Source organism: Apostichopus japonicus, chromosome 2 (genome assembly GCF_037975245.1).
Source record: "Apostichopus japonicus isolate 1M-3 chromosome 2, ASM3797524v1, whole genome shotgun sequence".
NCBI lineage: Eukaryota > Metazoa > Echinodermata > Holothuroidea > Aspidochirotida > Stichopodidae > Apostichopus > Apostichopus japonicus.
In genome coordinates, this window is record NC_092562.1 from 27,394,045 (window position 1) to 27,414,266 (window position 20,222).

At 34.0% G+C, this 20,222-nt stretch overlaps 2 protein-coding genes across 26 annotated transcripts in view; both read left to right on the forward strand.

Annotated features, from left to right (window-relative positions):
- LOC139984720 (uncharacterized) overlaps positions 1 to 16,358 on the forward strand; it is a 43,694-nt gene extending 27,336 nt beyond the window's left edge. For all 9 annotated transcript variants that reach the window (XM_071998751.1, XM_071998804.1, XM_071998761.1 and 6 more), the window contains 15 exons: positions 237 to 313; positions 1,260 to 1,494; positions 2,962 to 3,291; positions 4,120 to 4,201; positions 5,226 to 5,287; positions 6,164 to 6,342; positions 7,734 to 7,821; positions 11,322 to 11,398; positions 12,470 to 12,506; positions 12,936 to 13,033; positions 13,892 to 14,017; positions 14,558 to 14,706; positions 15,110 to 15,245; positions 15,659 to 15,787; positions 16,236 to 16,358. In XM_071998751.1, coding sequence (XP_071854852.1) covers positions 237 to 313; positions 1,260 to 1,494; positions 2,962 to 3,291; positions 4,120 to 4,201; positions 5,226 to 5,287; positions 6,164 to 6,342; positions 7,734 to 7,821; positions 11,322 to 11,398; positions 12,470 to 12,506; positions 12,936 to 13,033; positions 13,892 to 14,017; positions 14,558 to 14,706; positions 15,110 to 15,245; positions 15,659 to 15,787; positions 16,236 to 16,343 — 1,913 coding nt within the window. In that variant the 3' untranslated portion in view covers positions 16,344 to 16,358. The remainder of the gene's footprint in view (positions 1 to 236; positions 314 to 1,259; positions 1,495 to 2,961; positions 3,292 to 4,119; positions 4,202 to 5,225; positions 5,288 to 6,163; positions 6,343 to 7,733; positions 7,822 to 11,321; positions 11,399 to 12,469; positions 12,507 to 12,935; positions 13,034 to 13,891; positions 14,018 to 14,557; positions 14,707 to 15,109; positions 15,246 to 15,658; positions 15,788 to 16,235) is intronic.
- Positions 16,359 to 16,974: 616 nt separating this feature from the next.
- The window catches only part of LOC139984811 (uncharacterized), a 34,231-nt gene continuing 30,983 nt past the window's right edge, over positions 16,975 to 20,222 (forward strand). For 10 of the 17 annotated variants that reach the window (XR_011799211.1, XM_071998890.1, XM_071998940.1 and 7 more), the window contains exons 1-4: positions 16,998 to 17,056; positions 18,496 to 18,562; positions 19,035 to 19,063; positions 19,611 to 19,677. Coding sequence is in view for 10 of the 17 variants with exons in the window: in XM_071998890.1 (XP_071854991.1) it covers positions 19,047 to 19,063; positions 19,611 to 19,677 (84 nt within the window). In the remaining 7 variants the exon portion in view is untranslated. Of the gene's footprint in view, positions 17,057 to 18,495; positions 18,563 to 19,033; positions 19,064 to 19,335; positions 19,678 to 20,222 lie in introns of those variants that run through there. The other 7 variants (XR_011799216.1, XR_011799219.1, XM_071999000.1 and 4 more) reach the window with 4 other exon arrangements.

Consider the following 20,222-nt stretch of genomic DNA (forward strand, 5'->3'; position numbering starts at 1 on the left):
CACTAGTTCCATCAGAGGATAGGCCAACTCTCAGAAACATACCTACTAGGTAGCACCCTTGTCGTTCTCTTCTTCTAGGACATATAGTGAATAGATCATTACTTTGCATGGACTATTTGGCGCATTTAAAATAACATAACGTTATTAATTAACTAGCTTTATATTAAAATGCATAAAGTTACTATTTTATACATAATAAAGTTACTAGTTACTTCAAATCTATTGATCCTTTACAGTTCCATTAAGTGGTCCAGGAAAAGTTCAAGCAACCGTTGCAGGTGAAAGGCAAGAAAATGTAGAGATAACTTGGCAGGTATGTCAAATATAGCTAAATTCTTTTTAAAACATGCATTATTGCAGATCTAACACTATTCACTTGAAACAAGTCTAGTCCCATATTGTATCACTTATTCTGCTAGTTTAGTATCCCTATTGTAATAATTTTGTTAGTTTATAAAGTCTGTAAGGTTCTGCTTGGTTCAAGCAGTTCCAAATCATAATAATATAGAAGTAAGTAGAACAATGTTATGGTAGTATTTTTCTCTGCAACTCCATAATACATATTGCTTTTGCAATGTTATCTCCATTTTCCATTGTTGTTTTGGAAGAAAAAAAGTATGGTTTCACAGTAGATGTGGTAAACAGTACGAGTTACAGATTGTATTGATTGCTTATAATCCAACAACGAGGCTAGTAGCTTCGCATATACAATTATGATTATGCTTCACGTAAATAGAGCAATTTAAATGAACATTTATTGAGTTGAAATGAATAAAATTGGTGAAGTGAAATTCCACAGCTGGCATGAAAGTTGATGCCTCTGGTCTGTCCTGCTGTGCTATGCGGTTGAACTTATATTTTTACGGTATATGTGTACAGAGCTATTAGTGTAAATCTTGGTATATTGAGAGGGAAAGGAATCAGGTAACTAGGCCAGTAGCCTTTGCTTGCCTTTGTTATAAGAAAACTTGAGGTACTCTTCTGTTATCTCTAATTTCATACCACAAAATGTGAATAAACCGTTTTGCAATATAAACATATTTATTGATCTAATTCCAACTTTTTCCATGTAATATGTAACCACTCATACCAGGTACCGGTAGTAATAAATCATGGAATCGTTCTGCGAATAAATTACTGAATCTAAAATCGTGATGTTAGGTCTGAGTACTAGAAAACCTTCAAGTTAGGAGTATGTAAAGATAGTTGAAACTAGGATCTTACATTTGAAAATGTCTACTGCACTGCAATTTTCAAAGGTACCCTCAGATGAACAAGTTAACTGTGGAAGTGGTGTGTCTGCGTTCACCATCTACTACTCTTCAAATGAAGTGGAACCAAATGATGAAGGAACTAAGGATATTCTGGATCCTGATGCTACATCACACATATTTGAGAATCTAATGGTGGGAAAAATTTACTCCTTCCAAATGACAATGACTACTGCTGGTGGTGAAAGCCCTTTCAGTGATGAAGCAACTCACCTTTTACCAAGTGAGTTAAAAATCAGCTGAATAATATATATCCATCATCTCATTTAGAAATATGTGCACAGATCTATTATAGTGAATGTTTCTGTTATGGCAGAATTTCTTAGGATTACTTAGATATGTGAAGAGACGGTAGTGTAGAAAGGCTCTGAGGTTGTAGAGAATTCAGTGTGGAGGGGATGGGGTGGGTGGAGGGCAGGGTGAAGGGTGGTTTGGCATCTGTAGTTGTGATGGATATATACATATATATATATATACATATATATATATATATATATATATATATATACATGCCCAGAGGTGTTAGGTGGGGCTGGGGTATTGGGGGGGCCAGGCGGCTCATCCGGCTATAAAGGAGGGGAAGAGAAACCAGAAAGCTGATCGTTTGATTGATCGGACAGCAACGAGTTGTATTATAACTACTACTTTACGAGCCACATGCTCGCAACTCTCAAAACAATTAAATTTAACTTAATATCAATAATATGCAACTATATACGAAAATGAATGACTAATGATATAATTGTCAAGATGATCCCTGGATTATCATTGATGAGTGAATATGTACTGAATATAAACAACTGTTGAGATAGTCCCTGATCCCGAATAATGTGTGTACTGTACATATACAAAGCTCCCCAGTTTTTGAGTCGGTCCCTGGAGTAATTCCCATGCCCAGGTCTATATATACGAACAACGTGTACACGCCCATCCTTTCCTAGCTGCGTGACACTCAAAAGCTTAGGAATGCATTACCAAATTAACACTAATTGGACTCATCCGAGTTATCATTGGCTAAGAATGGCACCGTAAAAATGCTTGATGCTTCATAAAACACTAGAAATGACATCTCAATACACACGACATACTAAAAGTGACTGAATTATGGTGACGAATGTGTCGCTTTTGGCACTTAACGATGGCCATGACGACTACATTGTGTGCCATCCTAACATATATAGATAACCTTAGGCTAATGTTATTATTTTATCATATTTTAGCCCGATAACTCAGTGAAATCTGACATCCTGCTACCAAACTACTGTTACTCATTTAGAATAATATATAATACACAGGTGAATCAGTTTAGCAGGTAATATAAGTCTAATTTATGCATCTACTCACCTATAAAGGGGGGGGGGGGGGGAAGAGAGACAAGAAAGCTGATCGTTTGATTGATCGGACAGCAACGAGTTGTAACAGAAACTGTCCTTGCGCCCTCTATTACGACAATCAAAATTCTGTGGGGTCTACTAAATAGTTCACTCATTACATATATATATATATATATATATATATATATATATATATATTTATATATATATATATATATATATATATATATATATATATATATGTACATACACATTTTGGTTAATGTATCATTCAGGTAATATAATTGTGATACCTGATATAATGAACAGGTAAATATTAACAGTGTTTTTCTGTACCTTGTTTCCTGCATCTTCAGTACTACCAGCTTTGTCCTCAGCACCTGAACTTGGGGCAAGCAGCTGTGATAGAGTGAATATAACATGGAGAAGATGGAAAGAAGGATTGGATGTCGGAACTCCACCAATCTGTGGTTATATCCCTTACCATAAGTTAACTGCTAATTTATCATGGACTGCCAATGAGATGGTACCTCACCAAGGTGAAAATTTGGAACTGTGGTTTGAATTTGTAAACTTGAGTGAAGTGTCCAATTACACGTTTGCAATTGCTGTTGTTCGTGAGGGACTTGAAGGAAAAGGAGACATGGGTACCAACCTTTATCATGAAACACCGCCATGCGAGACAGGTGAAGTGGATATGTAAATTGGAGTAATGGCAGTATGATAAGTCATCTGGCCCCCCAAAAAGGCAAACTAGGTAGAAGTTGTATCTGTTATGTGATCACGGTAGCAAAAAGTGGTCTCAAAGGATAAAGGGGAGGACATGGGCACAAACCCCACACATATGTTCATTTTATTTACCCCACACTTCTATGGGTCTGGTGATGTCAGGATTAACAACATTCCCCCCATCCCCCCTCTCGTTCCAAACATCAACATAAATGATGTATTAAGATGACTAAGAACCTTTGAAGGTGCGTTTCATTTAATAGTTTCCAAGTTTAGCTCAGAGATGACATACCAATTAATCCCTAGCTTTTACCCACTTTGAAAGAAAGGACATTATTGACAATCTAAGGAAAGTAAATTAAACACCCCACACAAACAGCAGCCAGCTTAATTCATTTCTGTCCCAGATATATGTATACAGGTATCATAACACAATTACTTCCTCCATTTTCTGACTGCTAATATTTCAGGCAGATGTTCACTTCTCTAATTGTGGTACTGTACCTACATAAGCTTGTGTTCAACACTTGAGCTTAAGCTTTATCTTGGGCATTGTAACTCACCAGTCGCCGCATCCTTCCTTAATTCCTTTAGAAAGTCACAGTACAATGTCTTGTTGATATTGATGTGTAGCTAGTAGAGTATTGGTGTAACATGCAATTGTACTAGCTTACTCTGATCATCTTCTACCTTGCCTTAAGTTTGAATAATCTTAATCTTGTACATGTTATTCTTCTTTCTTTATTTCTTGCTCTAAATTGTCTTTCTTCTATCATGATATGCAGGTCCTTCTGCAGGTTTAATTGCTGGATCCACAATTGGAGCATTCCTTTTGATTGTGCTGCTGGCACTACTGGTTATATATCTGTAAGTTTTAACATCATATTTCATTGTATTGTTTATGTATAGTAGAAGGGTCATGTTACTTGGAAACTCTACAGACCAGCTATATGCTGCTTATTCACTTCTAACACATTCTGTGATATGGTTTTTTCAATGAAAAACAACATTTTAGTTACTGTTTTCTCATTGTAGTGATCCACCTAATTTGTTCATGATGTCACTAAGGACTCTCTAGGGATTAGGTTTGTTTGATAAGCATGATCATGATATAGACACACAATAGAACTGACATATGAGAATACATGACAACTGATATATAACATGAGAATGCATGACGTTTAGGATAGCTGCATTGTACCCTATTTGTATTTTACCTATGTCCATTCAAATCTTTCATTTTCCCATTTAGCTGCCAACTCACTGGTAACTTGTTACATCTAGGTGGTCTTTACTGTCCTACCTTAGAGTAAACGGCCATCCTCTCTTACCAACACGATCGCTCTTAAGTAACACACAAACATTCACAATGCATTATTTCATCATAAGCTTTTCAAAGAGAGAGAAGAAAAAAAGAGTAGCAATATACTTTCTGTTATCAACTTTAAACAGTCTGTGTAGGTGATAGTCTAAAAATGTACAATGTGGCCCTGGTAAGTTATGTCATTGGATATGGGTAGAGCAACCATAATGAGGGACTACTTTAATTACTGATGATGTTACATATTTCCAAACTAAAGGTAAAAATAACTATGATCATACTTTGTAGTCGCTTAATTGTCCCATGACAGAATCTCTACTGTGCTAAATCAAACGAGCCACTGAATGGGCTTATCTATTCCCTTCTATGTTACACAATGAAAAACTTACCAAATGGTTTCTTTTTCTTTTCTTTTCTCTTTATCATGTTTTTTTGTTTGCATTTCTAGAATGGCTATACCTACATTGCAAACAGTCACATATCGAATTTTGTATATGTGCAGTAACTTAAGAATTGTATGTTAAGGCTAAATCATGCACTGACAATGAGTTGTTGCTTGGATTATTTAAGGTGGAGGAAGAGCAAGAGTGACAAAGGTATGAATGACTCACAGGCTGCACGGACAAAGTTTGGTATGTTGATTTATACATGAGATCACATTTCTCTCTCTAATTATCTTTTGGAAAAAAATTCGGACATTTTTTACTCTGATAGACTCTGCTACTCTGTAACACGAATTATGTGTCAACATTACTTGTTGGGTTTTCTCGATAAACCAATAACCAAATTTCCATATGGTTTTTGCGGAGACTTAATACAACCAGTGTTTGGGAGAATGATCAACAATGGAGTTTTAATTAGAATACTTTACTGATTTGGATGTTGTAATGGTAATCGTATTTAACTGACTTTTTCTTAATTCCCTTCATGCCTTCTTTCAAAAGACAGCATGTTATCAGTTAGGCCTTTCTTGAAATTTATACTTTGTAGATGTAAATTGCCATTTAAACCAATACACATGATCATGTTTACTGTACATTGTGCAATGTGGGAGCTGGCTTGCCCTTAACTAGTCTAATAAAGGTAGAAAATATAGATTGGACGATTCCCAAACTATAAAGTTCGTCTTGAGAATTTGAAAATAATCTTAATGTATACCACTTGTCTTAATGATTGTTCTTTTATAATTTACTGCTATTTATACTTTGTTTCATACTTATGATATCCAAATGGGTAATTTATTGTTTGAAGGCTTCATTTTGAAGGTTCGGTAGTGTATGAGTAGAAGAAAGGAATAATTGTGTATTTAAATTGAGAGCAAATTTAAATGTTATATATTTAATTTACAGTCAAATTTACTTCCATACCAGTCACCATTCTCCATATGGCCTCATCGACATCAATATGTTTGTATTTTATGACTTATAAGCAATTTTAAAGATTTCAGCTTTTTAAATGAAGACACATGCATGATTACTTGTTGAAATGTATTTTCCAACATTTGACAGGAACTTCATCTTCAGCATTTAATCCAGATGTAGAACCTGTTACAGTCATAACTGGAGAGGATGTAGACGATCTTTACATCAACATTGTAAAACCTGTCCCGATCCTTGTCACCAATCTTGAAACTTACATGAAAAACTGTGAAGAAAGCAAGTCCAACACCTTAGAACAGCAATTTCAGGTCAGTCGCATTTTAAAGTATAGTTTTGAGTGGAAAGATAAACTATATAGATCTTGGTTTAGCTAACAACATTTACAAAATATCTGGTATGCTGAAAATGTTGAAGAAGTAATGAAATTGATTAACATAAATAAGAGTTCCCTTGAAATCATGTGATAATCCTGTTCATTTGCTGTCCTATATATGTATTTCCACATACATCAATTTTTATACAATCTCAAAGATCATCAGAATGAAGACCAAATTTAGCAAGCCATAAATATCATCCATCTGCTGAAAAGTACTAAACTTTCAAAAGCTATACAAGCTTTCAAAAGTACTTTCCCTGAGGCATTGATACTACAAATTAGTCCCAGTCACTGATGATTGAAATAGACAATTCACTATGGCGGTGTGAATAAATACTTTTAGAGCGGCAGTAAACTATATGTTGAAATTTGTGCACGGTTGACCATTACCTGACTACTTGGGTTTTAACACCAATGACTTTAAAGAGCTATTCTGAGCATATTTTCCTGCAATCTCTAGGACACTAGCTTCATGAACTTTTCTTGATGGTAGGAGGGACAGTGTTTAAATTGACATCAGTTGTGACATACATCCAATCTGATGCACGATTCAACTTATCTTCTTTTAATTACTAATGACTATTTCAGTCAGCTTTCAAGACAGATATAAGTAGCTTGATCAGATCATGTAGATGGCAATGTCACTAAGAATCTACCAAAGTAAACAGAGAGAAAAAACACAAAAGAAGTAATTATTAGTTTATTAGACTAGTATGAAGTGACACAATAATTATCAGATATGCTAAGTGGCCTCAAGTTCTAAAAACTTACTGCAAAATGTTTAGCTACTGAACAGCTTTAAATATTTATTTGCATGGCATTTATGATTCTTTGATCTTAATCATTGTTATCAGCTTTGGTGCCATTAAATAATATGTTTCTAGTTGCTTCATTCCTAAGGGATCAAGATATGAAATCTGAGTTTCTTCTTCAATATACATATATGGTCAAATTAAAAGTTTAATAGGACAACTAGGAATCGAAAGTTTGGAAGTGCTTTGGGTAAAAGTTGTTTTTACAATCTGTTATGACTTTATCTGGCCTTTGTTTCTTTGTTTTTATTTATAAGGCTTACTAATGTCGTGGTTAATTTTTCGCACATTAATTACAAATCTTGACACAAAAAATGCAAATGATGTCCTGTTTTGAAATATAATTACATCAGTTATATTTTTTTTCAATTATCAATAAATTAGTTTCTCAGTTTTTTTAGCTAAACCTAGCATCCTTCTGAACAATAAGTCAAGGTTTCTATTTTGAAAATAATGTTATATGATTGATGGCTATGTCTTGTAATCTGTCAAACTGCCGACTGTTTTACAGGGCTTTAACAAAGGTAAGCAGTTTGCCAGTGAAGTTGGAGAGGAAGACGACAACAGGCAAAAGAACAGATTCAAGAACATGATTGCTTGTAAGTTTGAACCCTTCTAGTTAATAGAATGTCTATGGAATTTAAGCTATAGGCAAGAGTGGCAATATATCTTCCACATTGCTTGTGTCATGTAGTAGTAATGTAGTGTAATGTAGTGGTAATGTAGTAGTAATGTAGTAGTAATGTAGTAGTTATGAAGTAGTTATATGGTAGTAATGTGGTAGTAATGTGGTAGTAATATGGTAGTAATGTAGTAGTAATATAGAAGTGATGTAGTAGTAATGTAGAAGTAATGTCGAAGTAATGTAGTAGTAATGTAGTAGTAATAATGTAGAAGTAATGTAGTAGTAATGTAGTAGTAATGTAGTAGTAATATAGAAGTGATGTAGTAGTAATGTAGAAGTAATGTAGAAGTAATGTAGTAGTAATGTAGTAGTAATATTGTAGAAGTAATGTAGTAGTAATGTAGTAGTTATGTAGAAGTAATGTAGTAGTAATGTAGTAGTAATGTAGAAGTAATGTAGTAGTAATGTAGTAGTAATGTAGTAGTAATGTAGAAGTAATGTAGTAGTAATGTAGAAGTAATGTAGTAGTAATGTAGTAGTAATATAGTAGTAATTTAGAAGTAATGTAGTAGTAATGTAGTAGTAATGTAGAAGTAATGTAGAAGTAATGCAGCAGGAATGTAGTAGTAATGTAGAAGTAATGTAGTAGTAATGTAGTAGTAATGTAGAAGTAATGTAGTAGTAATGTAGTAGTAATATAGAAGTAATGTAGTAGTAATGTAGTAGTAGTGTGTAAGTAATGCGGTAGTAATGTAGTAGTAATCTAGTAGTAATGCAGTAGTAATGTAATAGTAATCCAGTAGTAATGAATAAGTAATGCAGTAGTAATGTAGAATTAGTGTAGAAGTAATGTAGTAGTATTGTTGTTGTAGTGTGGTAGTAGTGTGGTAGTATTGTAGTAGTAATGTAGTAGAAATGCAGAAGTAATGCAGTAGTAATGTAGTAGTGATGTAAAATTAATGTAGAAGTATGTGGTAGTAGTAATGCGGTAGTAATGTAGTAGTAATTTAGAAGTAATGTAGTAGTAATCTAGTAGTAATGCAGTAGTAATGTAATAGTAATCCAGTAGTAATGAATAAGTAATGCAGTAGTAATGTAGAATTAGTGTAGAAGTAATGTAGTAGTAGTGTTGTTGTAGTGTGGTAGTAGTGTGGTAGTAGTGTGGTAGTATTGTAGTAGTAATGTAGTAGAAATGCAGAAGTAATGCAGTAGTAATGTAGTAGTGATGTAAAATTAATGTAGAAGTATGTGGTAGTAGTAATGCGGTAGTAATGTAGTAGTAATTTAGAAGTAATGTAGTAGTAATCTAGTAGTAATGCAGTAGTAATGTAATAGTAATCCAGTAGTAATGAATAAGTAATGCAGTAGTAATGTAGAATTAGTGTAGAAGTAATGTAGTAGTAGTGTTGTTGTAGTGTGGTAGTAGTGTGGTAGTATTGTAGTAGTAATGTAGTAGAAATGCAGAAGTAATGCAGTAGTAATGTAGTAGTGATGTAAAATTAATGTAGAAGTATGTGGTAGTAGTAATGCGGTAGTAATGTAGTAGTAATCTAGTAGTAATGCAGTAGTAATTTTGAAGTAATGCAGTAGTTAGGTAGAAGTAATGTAGAAGTAATGTGGTAGTAGTGTTGTAGTATATAGTAGTGATGTCGTATTAGTGTGGTAGTAATGTGGTAGTAATGTAGTAGTAATGAAGAAGTAATGCAGTAGTAATGAAGTAGTAATGTTGTAGTAATGTAGAAGTAATGTTGTAGTAATGTAGAAGTAATGTAGAAGTAATGAAGTAGTAATGTAGTAGTAATGTAGTAGTAATGTAGAAGTAAAGTAGATGTAACGTAGAAGTAATGAAGTAGTAGTGTTGTAGTATTGTGGTAGTAATGTGGTAGTAATGTAGAAGTAATGCAGTAGTAATGTAGAAGTAGTGTAGAAGTAATGTAGAAGTAATGTAGTAGTAATGTAGAAGTAATGCAGTAGTAATGTAGTAGTAGAGTTGTAGTATATAGTAGTGATGTGGTAGTAGTATGTTCGTAATGTGGTAGCAATGTAGTAGTAATGTAGAAGTAATGCAGTAGTAATGTAGAAGTAATGTAAAAGTAATGTAGTACTGCGTGTTTTAGTATTGTGGTAGTACTGTGGTAGTAGTGTGTTAGTAATGTGGTAGTAATGTAGAAGTAATGCAGTAGTAACGTAGTAGTAATGTAGAAGTAATGTAGTAGTATTTTGTATTATTGTGGTTGTAGTGTGTTAGTAATGTTGTAGTAATGTAGAAGTAATGTAGAAGTAATGTAGAAGTAATGTAGAAGTAATGTAGTTGTAATGTAGAAGTAAAGTAGATGTAACATAGAAGTAATGAAGTAGTAGTGTTGTAGTATTGTGGTAGTAATGTGGTAGTAATGTAGAAGTAATGCAGTAGTAATGTAGAAGTAGTGTAGAAGTAATGTAGAAGTAATGTAGTAGTAATGTAGAAGTAATGCAGTAGTAATGTCATGTAGAAGTAATGCAGAAGTAATGTAGTAGTAGAGTTGTAGTATATAGTAGTGATGTGGTAGTAGTATGTTAGTAATGTGGTAGCAATGTAGTAGTAATGTAGAAGTAATGCAGTAGTAATGTAGAAGTAATGTAAAAGTAATGTAGTACTTAGTGTTGTAGTATTGTGGTAGTACTGTGGTAGCAGTGTGTTAGTAATGTGGTAGTAATGTAGAAGTAATGCAGTAGTAATGTAGAAGTAATGTAGAAGTAATGTAGTAGTATTTTGTATTATTGTGGTAGTAGTGTGTTAGTAATGTGGTGGTAATGTAGAAGTAGTGTAGCAGTAGAGTTGTATTATTGTGGTAGTAGTGTGCTAGTTATGTGGTAGTAATGTAGTAGTAATGCAGAAGTAATGCATTAGTAATGTAGAAGTAATGTAAATGTAATGTAGTAGTTAGTGTTGTAGTATTGTAGTAATGTGGTAGTAGTGTGTTAGTAATGTTGTAGTAATGTGATAGTAATGTAGAAGTAATGCAGTTGTAATTTAGAAGTAATGTAGTAGTAACGTAGAAGTAATGCAGTAGTACTGTAATTTAGTTGTAATGTAGAAGTAATGTAGAAGTAATGTAGTAGTAGTGTGGTGGTAATGTAGTAGTAACGTAGTAGTAATGTAGTAGTAATGTAGCTATATCATAAACATATCATTTAAAGCATGGGCTTCCATGCCTCTTTGTCTAACGAGTAACTACTGTACTTACTTCCTGTTCCCGAGTTTATTCACTCCTCAATATGCATGCTTAACCACAGATGACAACCTGTTGCATCTCATGTGTATATACAAAAGTGGTTAGTCATAGCCCTCTGCTACTGTATGTGCCTTAGTAATTATCAGTAAAAGAGTCTGTGACAATAAGTTGATGATACTAAAGTTACATGAGATATTTTTTACTATTGGTAGTACTTGTGGAGTGTGATCATAATTTATTGTTTTCTTCAATAAATCAGATGACCACTCTAGAGTAATTTTGGAGAAGCTGGACGGAGACCCTCATTCAGACTATTACAATGCAAACTACATTGAGGTAAGTAAATGTTAAGAAACATTCATGAAATCCTGGCAGGTAGGCTACAAGGAGAACCTCATGCAGACTATTACAATGCAAACTACATTGAGGTAAGTATATTTTAGGAAATATTCATGAAAGCCTGGCATGTAGATTACAAGGAGAACCTTATTCAGACTATTACAGTGCAAACTAAATTGAGGTAAGTATATTTTAAGAACTATTCATGAAATCCTGGCAGGTAGGCTACAAGGAGAACCGCATTCAGAGTATTACAATGCAAACTACATTAAGGTAGGTAGATTTTAAGAAATATTCATTAAAGCCTGGCATGTAGGCTACACGGAGAACCTCATTTAGACTATTACAATGCAAACTACATTGAGGTAAGTATATTTTAAGAACTATTCATGAAAGCCTGGCAGGTAGGCTACAAGGAGAACCGCATTCAGAGTATTACAATGCAAACTACATTAATGTAGGTAGATTTTAAGAAATATTCATTAAAGCCTGACAAAGTTTGCTGTATCTTTACACAAATAGACAAATTTACACCATATTAGCCTAAGATATGTTGCTTTAACCCTATTATTCTCTGTCGATGTTTATTATATTTTCTCCATTGTGAACTTTGCAGGGACAGTGTGGTTTGTGACAGTGTGACAATTGTTTTTGCCAGTTGTCCTTGCCCGTCAGAGCATTGACCCAGTAACACGGACACTAATGTCAGACATAGTGGACACCAAAGACAGACATAGTGTCCCTTTCGGTATTAGTGTTCATTCCACTGTAGACCTCTCTCCATTGATCTTAATTCTTACACACACATTTGGAGAATGATAATTTAGTTATAATAATATATGGTGGTATTTATTCTCTTCTTATTGTAAACACTTAATAGACTTAATGTATCTTGATGCCAACAAAAAATCTGCTTTGGTGCAAAAGTCATTGGTGAAAGGATTAAACTGTTTCTTTTAATGAGTTTAGTTCACTTTTAAGCAATCAACTCACAAGGCTTAATTCCAAGGCTAACAGTAAATGAAAAAATACATTTCTACGTTTTTTTACATTATTTCTTTTTCATAGAATGCTGAGGAAAATAACGCATTTATTGCTTGCCAAGGTAATATTCTTTATGTTTATTATTTTCATGTGTATATAAATCCTAGTTACATGTTTGTCAATAGGACTGTTCCAGTGCTGTATTACCTGAAATTGTTAATTGTTTTAGAGTTTGTAGACTACCACTGACAGCATCTACATTAACTACCGTATAGCAAATGCTAATCTGTTTTAATAGCATCAAATGTTTAGATGATAAGGTTCTCTCATAACATTCAATGCCAAACTTTCTCTGTCACACCTATCCCCAGCAACATTATGAATTACATGTTTGTTGAATTTGAACAATGGCAAAGCATTCAATTGAGGATCATAAGTCATCAAGCATATAAATGTAGGCTATTGAAAATATAATCTTTTATTTAAAAACGATCTCTTGTTTCCAAATGTATCGATTGGGGTAGTGAATATCTTGATTCTGTTTTGACAGGACCAAATACTGCATCCATTGACGACTTCTGGAGAATGGTGATACAGGAGAAAGTGTTAAATATAGTCATGCTGACAAACCTGATTGAGAAAGGAAAGGTAATGTATGGGTCTAATATATTTCACTTGTTCGATCCTTAAAACAAAGCAAGAACATCGTGAGTTGTTAGCAGTAATGTAGGCTGACCATACACTGTTTTTCTGAAGGTTCAAACTACTACCTTCCATCAAATCAAAGATGACAGTGATGTTTTCATTAGCTATTTTTCTGCAACTCTCTATAAATGTTCCTTCATCCTCCAAATTTGCACCAATCTCTTTGAGTGTGTCCACTAATGTATGATTTTTTTTGCTGTTTACCATATGACAATTAAGTCGTTTTCTCTAAAAAGATTGATGTTCAAAAGACTTTTAAGTTTAAATGACATTTAGATTCCGAGGACAAGATGGACTTTGAAAATTATTTTCAACAGTAATAACAGGTCTGACTGGAAGTACTTACTGAAAAAAAATCTGTTGTCACTTGAACAGACAGAATGACTAGGAATTGTTTTGCTAACAGGAAATGATTATGTATAGGACTCTCAACAACCCTTACACAGCAGCTCCGAGGCACATACAATCACCTTCTTTGGTTTACTACTTTAGTGCTTAAAATTTGTGGTCATTTACGGTAGCTTAAGGTTCAAGTTTTCTTCTGCTACTTCAAGCATTGCCAATATTTGCATTAAAAAGTCCATGTTTTGAATTACAAGATAGTCCCAATTGAAGACTCAATGACTGCTTGCATCCCCGAATGGGAATATCTTTTATGAGCCAGTTGTTTCTAAATTTAGAGCATCATTAATTCATCTCTGTCATCCGATCCCCTTGGCTCAGCACAACAACCCCTCCCCTTAATTTTGTTCAAATTTGTCAAGAAATTCTACAAATAGGACATTATGAACTCTCTTGCAGGAACGTTGCAAGCAATATTGGCCAAAAGCTGTAGGTGACACACAGAAGTTTGCCACTTGTGAAGTGAAATGGAAGTCGACAGAAAATTTTGCAGATTATGAAATTAGATCATTGACTGTTACATTCGTAAGTGAATTGAGTGATACAAAAGTATTCTTCATATTAAACTAAATTTTTACAGTGTCCATATCAATATGAATTACAACGTCAATGCTGTGAAGGGAATTTAGTTTGGAAGTATTCTGCAATACATTTCTTAAGACCAAAAATACATGTTGAATTAACTACTCTTGTATCTTAATGTGATATTCTTGCGTATAGATTCTTTCTCGTGAACACAAGTCATTTTTTTTCCATCCTGAGTTTCAGTTTCATTTCTATTTCACTTCAAAAGTAATTGTGCCATTTGAAAATTCCAGTAATATATATCACAGATGATTGCAATTGCTAGGCTCTTCTGTCCGAGGTGGGACTGTTTATTTTTGTTTTTATTTACTTTTAATCAGAGCATATAGTAATATCAGATAAAACACCACTTGAAAAGTTGTAAAGAAAAATTACTAAGTGAACTCTGCGCTTGCAAAGGTGTAATTCACATGTGTTAATATTGTCTGCAGTGTTTATCTTTCCATCATAATAATCAAATGGAATGTGATATATTCATAGGGTAATGAACGAAGGAAAGTTAGAAACTGGCACTACCGAACCTGGCCAGACATGGATGTACCACAGCAGGCCACTCCATTGATTGGATTTGCTAAGAAAGTGAAACTACAACAGTCTGCTTCAACTGGTCCCCTGGTGGTTCACTGCAGGTGATTATTTCCCCTCCCCAACCACACCTTTCAGTGACAGAAAAGACAAAATCCTTTGTCATATGTATAGTTTTTCACATGTGAGTGCTGCTTTGTTACGAGTGGAGGGAACGTATCAATTTATGAGATTGTCGTCATGATATGACTGTTTCCACTGAATTTTCTTCTTCTTTTATAAGCTCCTTTTCGTATTTTACTTTTTTGTGGGAGAGACCATGAGATAAAACTATCGTGATTTGGACCTACTCGTGGAGTTTGATCATAAAATATTTAGAAGATGAATACCATTTTAGTAATTTGGGAGAGAGGGGGATTCTATTCTATGTGAAAAAAATTGATGCTGTTACTTTCGTATCTGTGCATCAGCATATCCAAGTTAATTTTCGTATTATTATTATATTAGTGCTGGTGTGGGAAGGACAGGTACATTCATCGCTCTGAGTACTCTCATGGACGCCATCCACAACAAGGACATAATTGATATCTACGGATTTGTGGAGGAAATGAGAGAAAACAGAATTATGATGGTGCAAACTGCTGTGAGTTCTACATTCATATCAATTCAGTCTTGTGGATATTTAAGTTGACATTCTGTGTTGTTTAGCATTGACTGGTTCTGATAATTCCGATAATGATTGGTTCAATTCATACTGAGGACATATTTCTAACTCCGGATTCCTTGTTTTGATTGGATAAGTATTCTGAGTTTGTATCTCACAAGCTCATTGATTTATAAAAAAGGTTATGTATCGAGAAAAACACACATGTAAATTTCCTGATGCTTTGTTAATTGAAATTTCATCATCAAATAAATAAATTCCAGTATTTGTGACAATAATAGCCTCACTTTTCTTAACAAACTGCTATAAATCAGTAAACTGTGATCTAATAAATACTACTAGTTAAATGTGTATCTAAACATATACTCCCTTCATTGTTACTTTGCAAACAGTTGCAGTTTAAGTTTTTGCACACCTGTCTGCTGGAAGTTTACTTGACCGGTGAGACAGAGATAACACTTGGGAACATATCTTCCTTTAATGCGGATGAAAAATCGCAACAGCTGGACAAGGAATTCAAGGTTAGTTAAAAAAATATGTAGATATAAGAAAATCAGTTATAAAAAGAAGAAAAAAATGTTATGAAGCTAAACATCATGTCAACATGACTAAAACAAAATCGCAGAATTTACTCCAATTGAGAAAATGTGAGCTTTTTTTTTTGAAAGTGTTATCAGCATATTTCAGAACGGAAGTCTAATGTAACATTTCTTACAGAGACAAATGGCTAAACTAAAAACTTAAAGGATTAATAAAATAACCAGTAAAAGAAAACTGTCATAATACACCAGCACTAAACTATTTACACAAGTTCCTATGTTACCAACAATTTTGTGAGCAAAGTATGAGATGTTTGCAAAAAGATGTTAGGCCAAACTTGCTACATTTCTGAAAATCTGTTCATGGACTTCATTTGAAGATAAATATGACACATGATAAAACTAAAAAATATTTCCTTTATATCTACAGCTTTTGTCTAAGTTGGATAAAATGTCAAAAACAGCCCACAAAGCCACAAAGGAACAGGCTTTGAAATGCCGATTCCCGACAATGATTCCAGGTAAGAAACCAATTTAAATATTTGTACTGTAGAAATTAAATGTGCTGAAATGTTCCCTGAAAAATGTTTGTACTCCAGCAATAATAAAATATGTGGCAATGCTGATAAACTGTTCTACTAATGCAAATTTCCAAGTAAGAGTTCTTATCTTTTATTCTGTTATATTTCTTTATTTTCTTTATATATATATATATATATATATATATATATATACATATATATATATATATATATATATATATAGATACTCTCACTCGACCTGGATTACGTGGACATTCGTTAGTATCCCACCGCGCTATGTGGACACCAACCGATTATGTGGACATTCGATGTCCACGTAACGCAGTTGCTCTAAACAGGCTCTACCCCCCACAAAACATACGCTCCTAGTGAAATTACGAACTTTTATTTTTGTCCACATAATCGGTTGAAAGTGATTTTAATCATTCCAAAATTCGCATAGCGCCCTCAAAAATCCGGTCCACATAATCTTGTACAGCAGCTTAACATCTCAATGAGCGTGAGCAAGCACCGTCGCTACAGTATCTGAATGAGAAAGCCGACGCCTTCAAGTTTGCTAATGACCTTACTCGTCACTTTACGTAATACAGTCTACGGCCGAAGTTTACTCTACTTTATTCAAGGTTAGTACAGTTGTTTAAATGGTATAACTCTAACGATAGGGTGTCGGATAACACTATCGTGAAGTTCATGCTGGATATTATTATAGGTACGGTCCTAAAAGAGTACCGGAATTAATTCTGCAGTTGGCATAGAGACCTACGAAAGAAGCGAGAAGTTTTCATAACGTAGAGCCTATGAATTACACTGTAGTTACATCGGCTAGTATTGATAATATTAACGTTAACGTTAGGCTGTACTACGGCTAACTTAATTACTCTGTTGGAGTGTTGGCTTACACTAGTTGTAAATTACGGTACGCTGACCTTAAAAAAAGGTTAGGCCTACATGCATGCATACTGGCGAGAAAAAAAAATATTGTCAGTTTGGTTGTTTTCGTAGCTTATAGTGGTAGTTATCTTTCGAAAGGAAACACTGCAGCCTTTCATGTGAATGCGTTTTGTTTACTTTAGTTTGAGGAATGACAGTCCTAATAAATGTAGACTATAGACTGTGTCATGTAAACAATGTGCTAATAAATGCACTGTTTGCCCCAAGGACTTAATGTTGTTGTGCCTACATGCACAAACAAGCCTTAACCAAAAAAAGGTTTACTAATTGGGTAAATGTTGAACATTCACTGAGATTATGTTACTATCTTTTTAAGTGGGCCTATCCTTACTCCCGGCCCTAGGTTACCCTTAGTCATTATTCATGGACAGCTTCTCAGAGTGGCAAATAGACGCCCGAAAGCTGTCATAGTTTTCATGATGGTCTTGGTGCGGTGCAAAATCATGCATAGGCTACTCCATATTAGTTTGGCCACTAGCTGTACCCTATCAGACTTACTAGGCCCAAACCAACAACTGTTCATCTATAGATAATAAAACAGATAAGGTAGGCTACTCTTGTACGGTTTTGATTTTCTAGCCGTCCCAGATGACTGTATAAATCCTACACTGTTAATATCTCCTTTTCCAGTCTCTAGGGACAATAGTTTTGTGAGTGAATCAATTGAACTTAATTTCAAGCCATGTTCGTAGCACTCTTGACTTGTACTCCTAACAGTGTACTCTTGTACAGTTTCAGATTGTGTGGACAATGCTTAATGCTTACTGTGCACTCTATTTTCTACTTTTAGAAATTAATCCAGTTACATTCAGTTATTGCCAGGAACTGCAGAACATGATCTAGGTTAAAGCACAATTAATCTTAGGTTTTTGTCTCAAATATACCCACTGCAACTGTTGCTAAAGTACACACATGTTTGAATTGCGTAGAATATAGAACCTGTACATTTTCCTAAATATTATAGATTTTCAAGTGCTGTCAAATCTGGCATAGTAACTCCACATTTCTTACTGTGTATACCTTCTTCATTTTACACATGTTTGGATATTGTGGACAATATAACCTATTCATTCTATATTGCAGATGAATATCAATTATTAAATATCATATTATAATAAAAAAAGGTGATTCTATTTTCCATTAACCAGCTGTATCAAGGCAATGTAGTTAATGACTTTATATATGCTTTTTCAACAGGCAATGGAAAGGGCTCTTGAAGTGTTCCAACCATTTCTTTTCCTGAAGATGGACGTTAATATCACTGGTAGGTTAAATGAGGGCAATGAATTGAAGTTAATTGTGTAATAAACAGATTAGAAGATGAATGACTGCTTCAGATACGATTGTCATTGTGTGAGTTACCCGATCTGAATCAGCCTTAACCTTCAACACTAATATCTCCTTTTCCAGTCTCTGGGACAATTGTTTTGTAAGTGAATCAATTGAACTTAGGTTCAAGCACAATCAGGCCATGTTTGTAGTCACTTGTACTGTACTCTTAACATTGTACTCTTGTACAGTTTCAGATTGTGTGGACAATGCTTAATGTGTACTTTACCTTGTAACTAGTCTAATCATAATAGGCATGAACGAAAAAATTTAAATACTGTGACTCCTCTTTCAGTCTTTGCAGACAATATTTGTCCAAATGAATCAATTGAACTTAAGTTCAAGCACAATCAAACCATGTTAGTATTTACTTGAGCTCCTAACATTGTACTCTTATACAATTTCAGATTGTGTGGACAATGCTTACAATAGTCTTGTAAGTGAATCAATTGAACTTATGTTCAAGCACAATCAAGCCATGTATGTAGTCACTTGTACTCATAACATTGTACTCTTATACAGTTTCAGATTGTGTGGACAATGCTTACTGTGCACTTCACTCTATTTTGTACTTTTAGAAATTAATCCAGTTGTTACATTCAGTTATTGCCAGGAACTGCAGAACATGATATAGGTTAAAGCACAAATAATCTTAGGTTTTTGTCCAAACAATACCCACTGCAGCTTTTGCTAAAGTGCACACTTGTTTGGATTGTGTAGAATATAGAACCTGTACATTTTCCTAAATATTATAGATTTTCTAGTGCAGTCAAATCTGGCATAGTAACTCCACATTTCTTACTGTACCTTCTTCATTTTACAAAGGTTTGGATATTGTGGACAATATAACCTATTCATTCTATATCGCAGATTAATATCAATTATTAAATATCATATTATAATAAAAAAGGTGATTCTATTTTCCATTAACCAGCTGTATCAAGGCAATGTAGTTAATGACTTTATATATTCTTTTTCAACAGGCAATGGAAAGGGCTCTTGAAGTGCTCCAACCATTCCTTTTCCTTGAGATGGACGTTAATATCACTGGTAGGTTAACTGAGGGCAATGACTTTAAGTTAATTGTGTATTAAACAGATTAGAAGATTAATGACTGCTTTAGTTCAATTGTCGTTGTGTAAGTTACCCGATCTGAATCAGTCTTAACCTTAAACATTAATATCTCATTTTCCAGTCTCTGGGGAAAATAGTTTTGTAAGTGAATCAATTGAACTTAGATTCAAGCACAATCAAGACATGTTTGTAGTCACTTGTACTCCTAACATTGTACTCTTGTACAGTTTCAGATTGTGTGGATAATGCTTAATGTGTACTTTACCTTGTAACTAGTCTAATCATAATAGGCATGAACAAAAAAAAAAAAATACTGTGACTCCTCTTTCAGTCTTTGCAGTCAATATTTGTCCAAATGAATCAATTGAACTTAAGTTCAAGCACAATCAAACCATGTTAGTATTTACTTGAGCTCCTAACATTGTACTCTTATACAGTTTCAGACTGTGTGGACAATGCTTACCGTGCACTCTATTTTGTACTTTTAGAAATTAATCCAGTTCTTACATTCAGTTATTGCC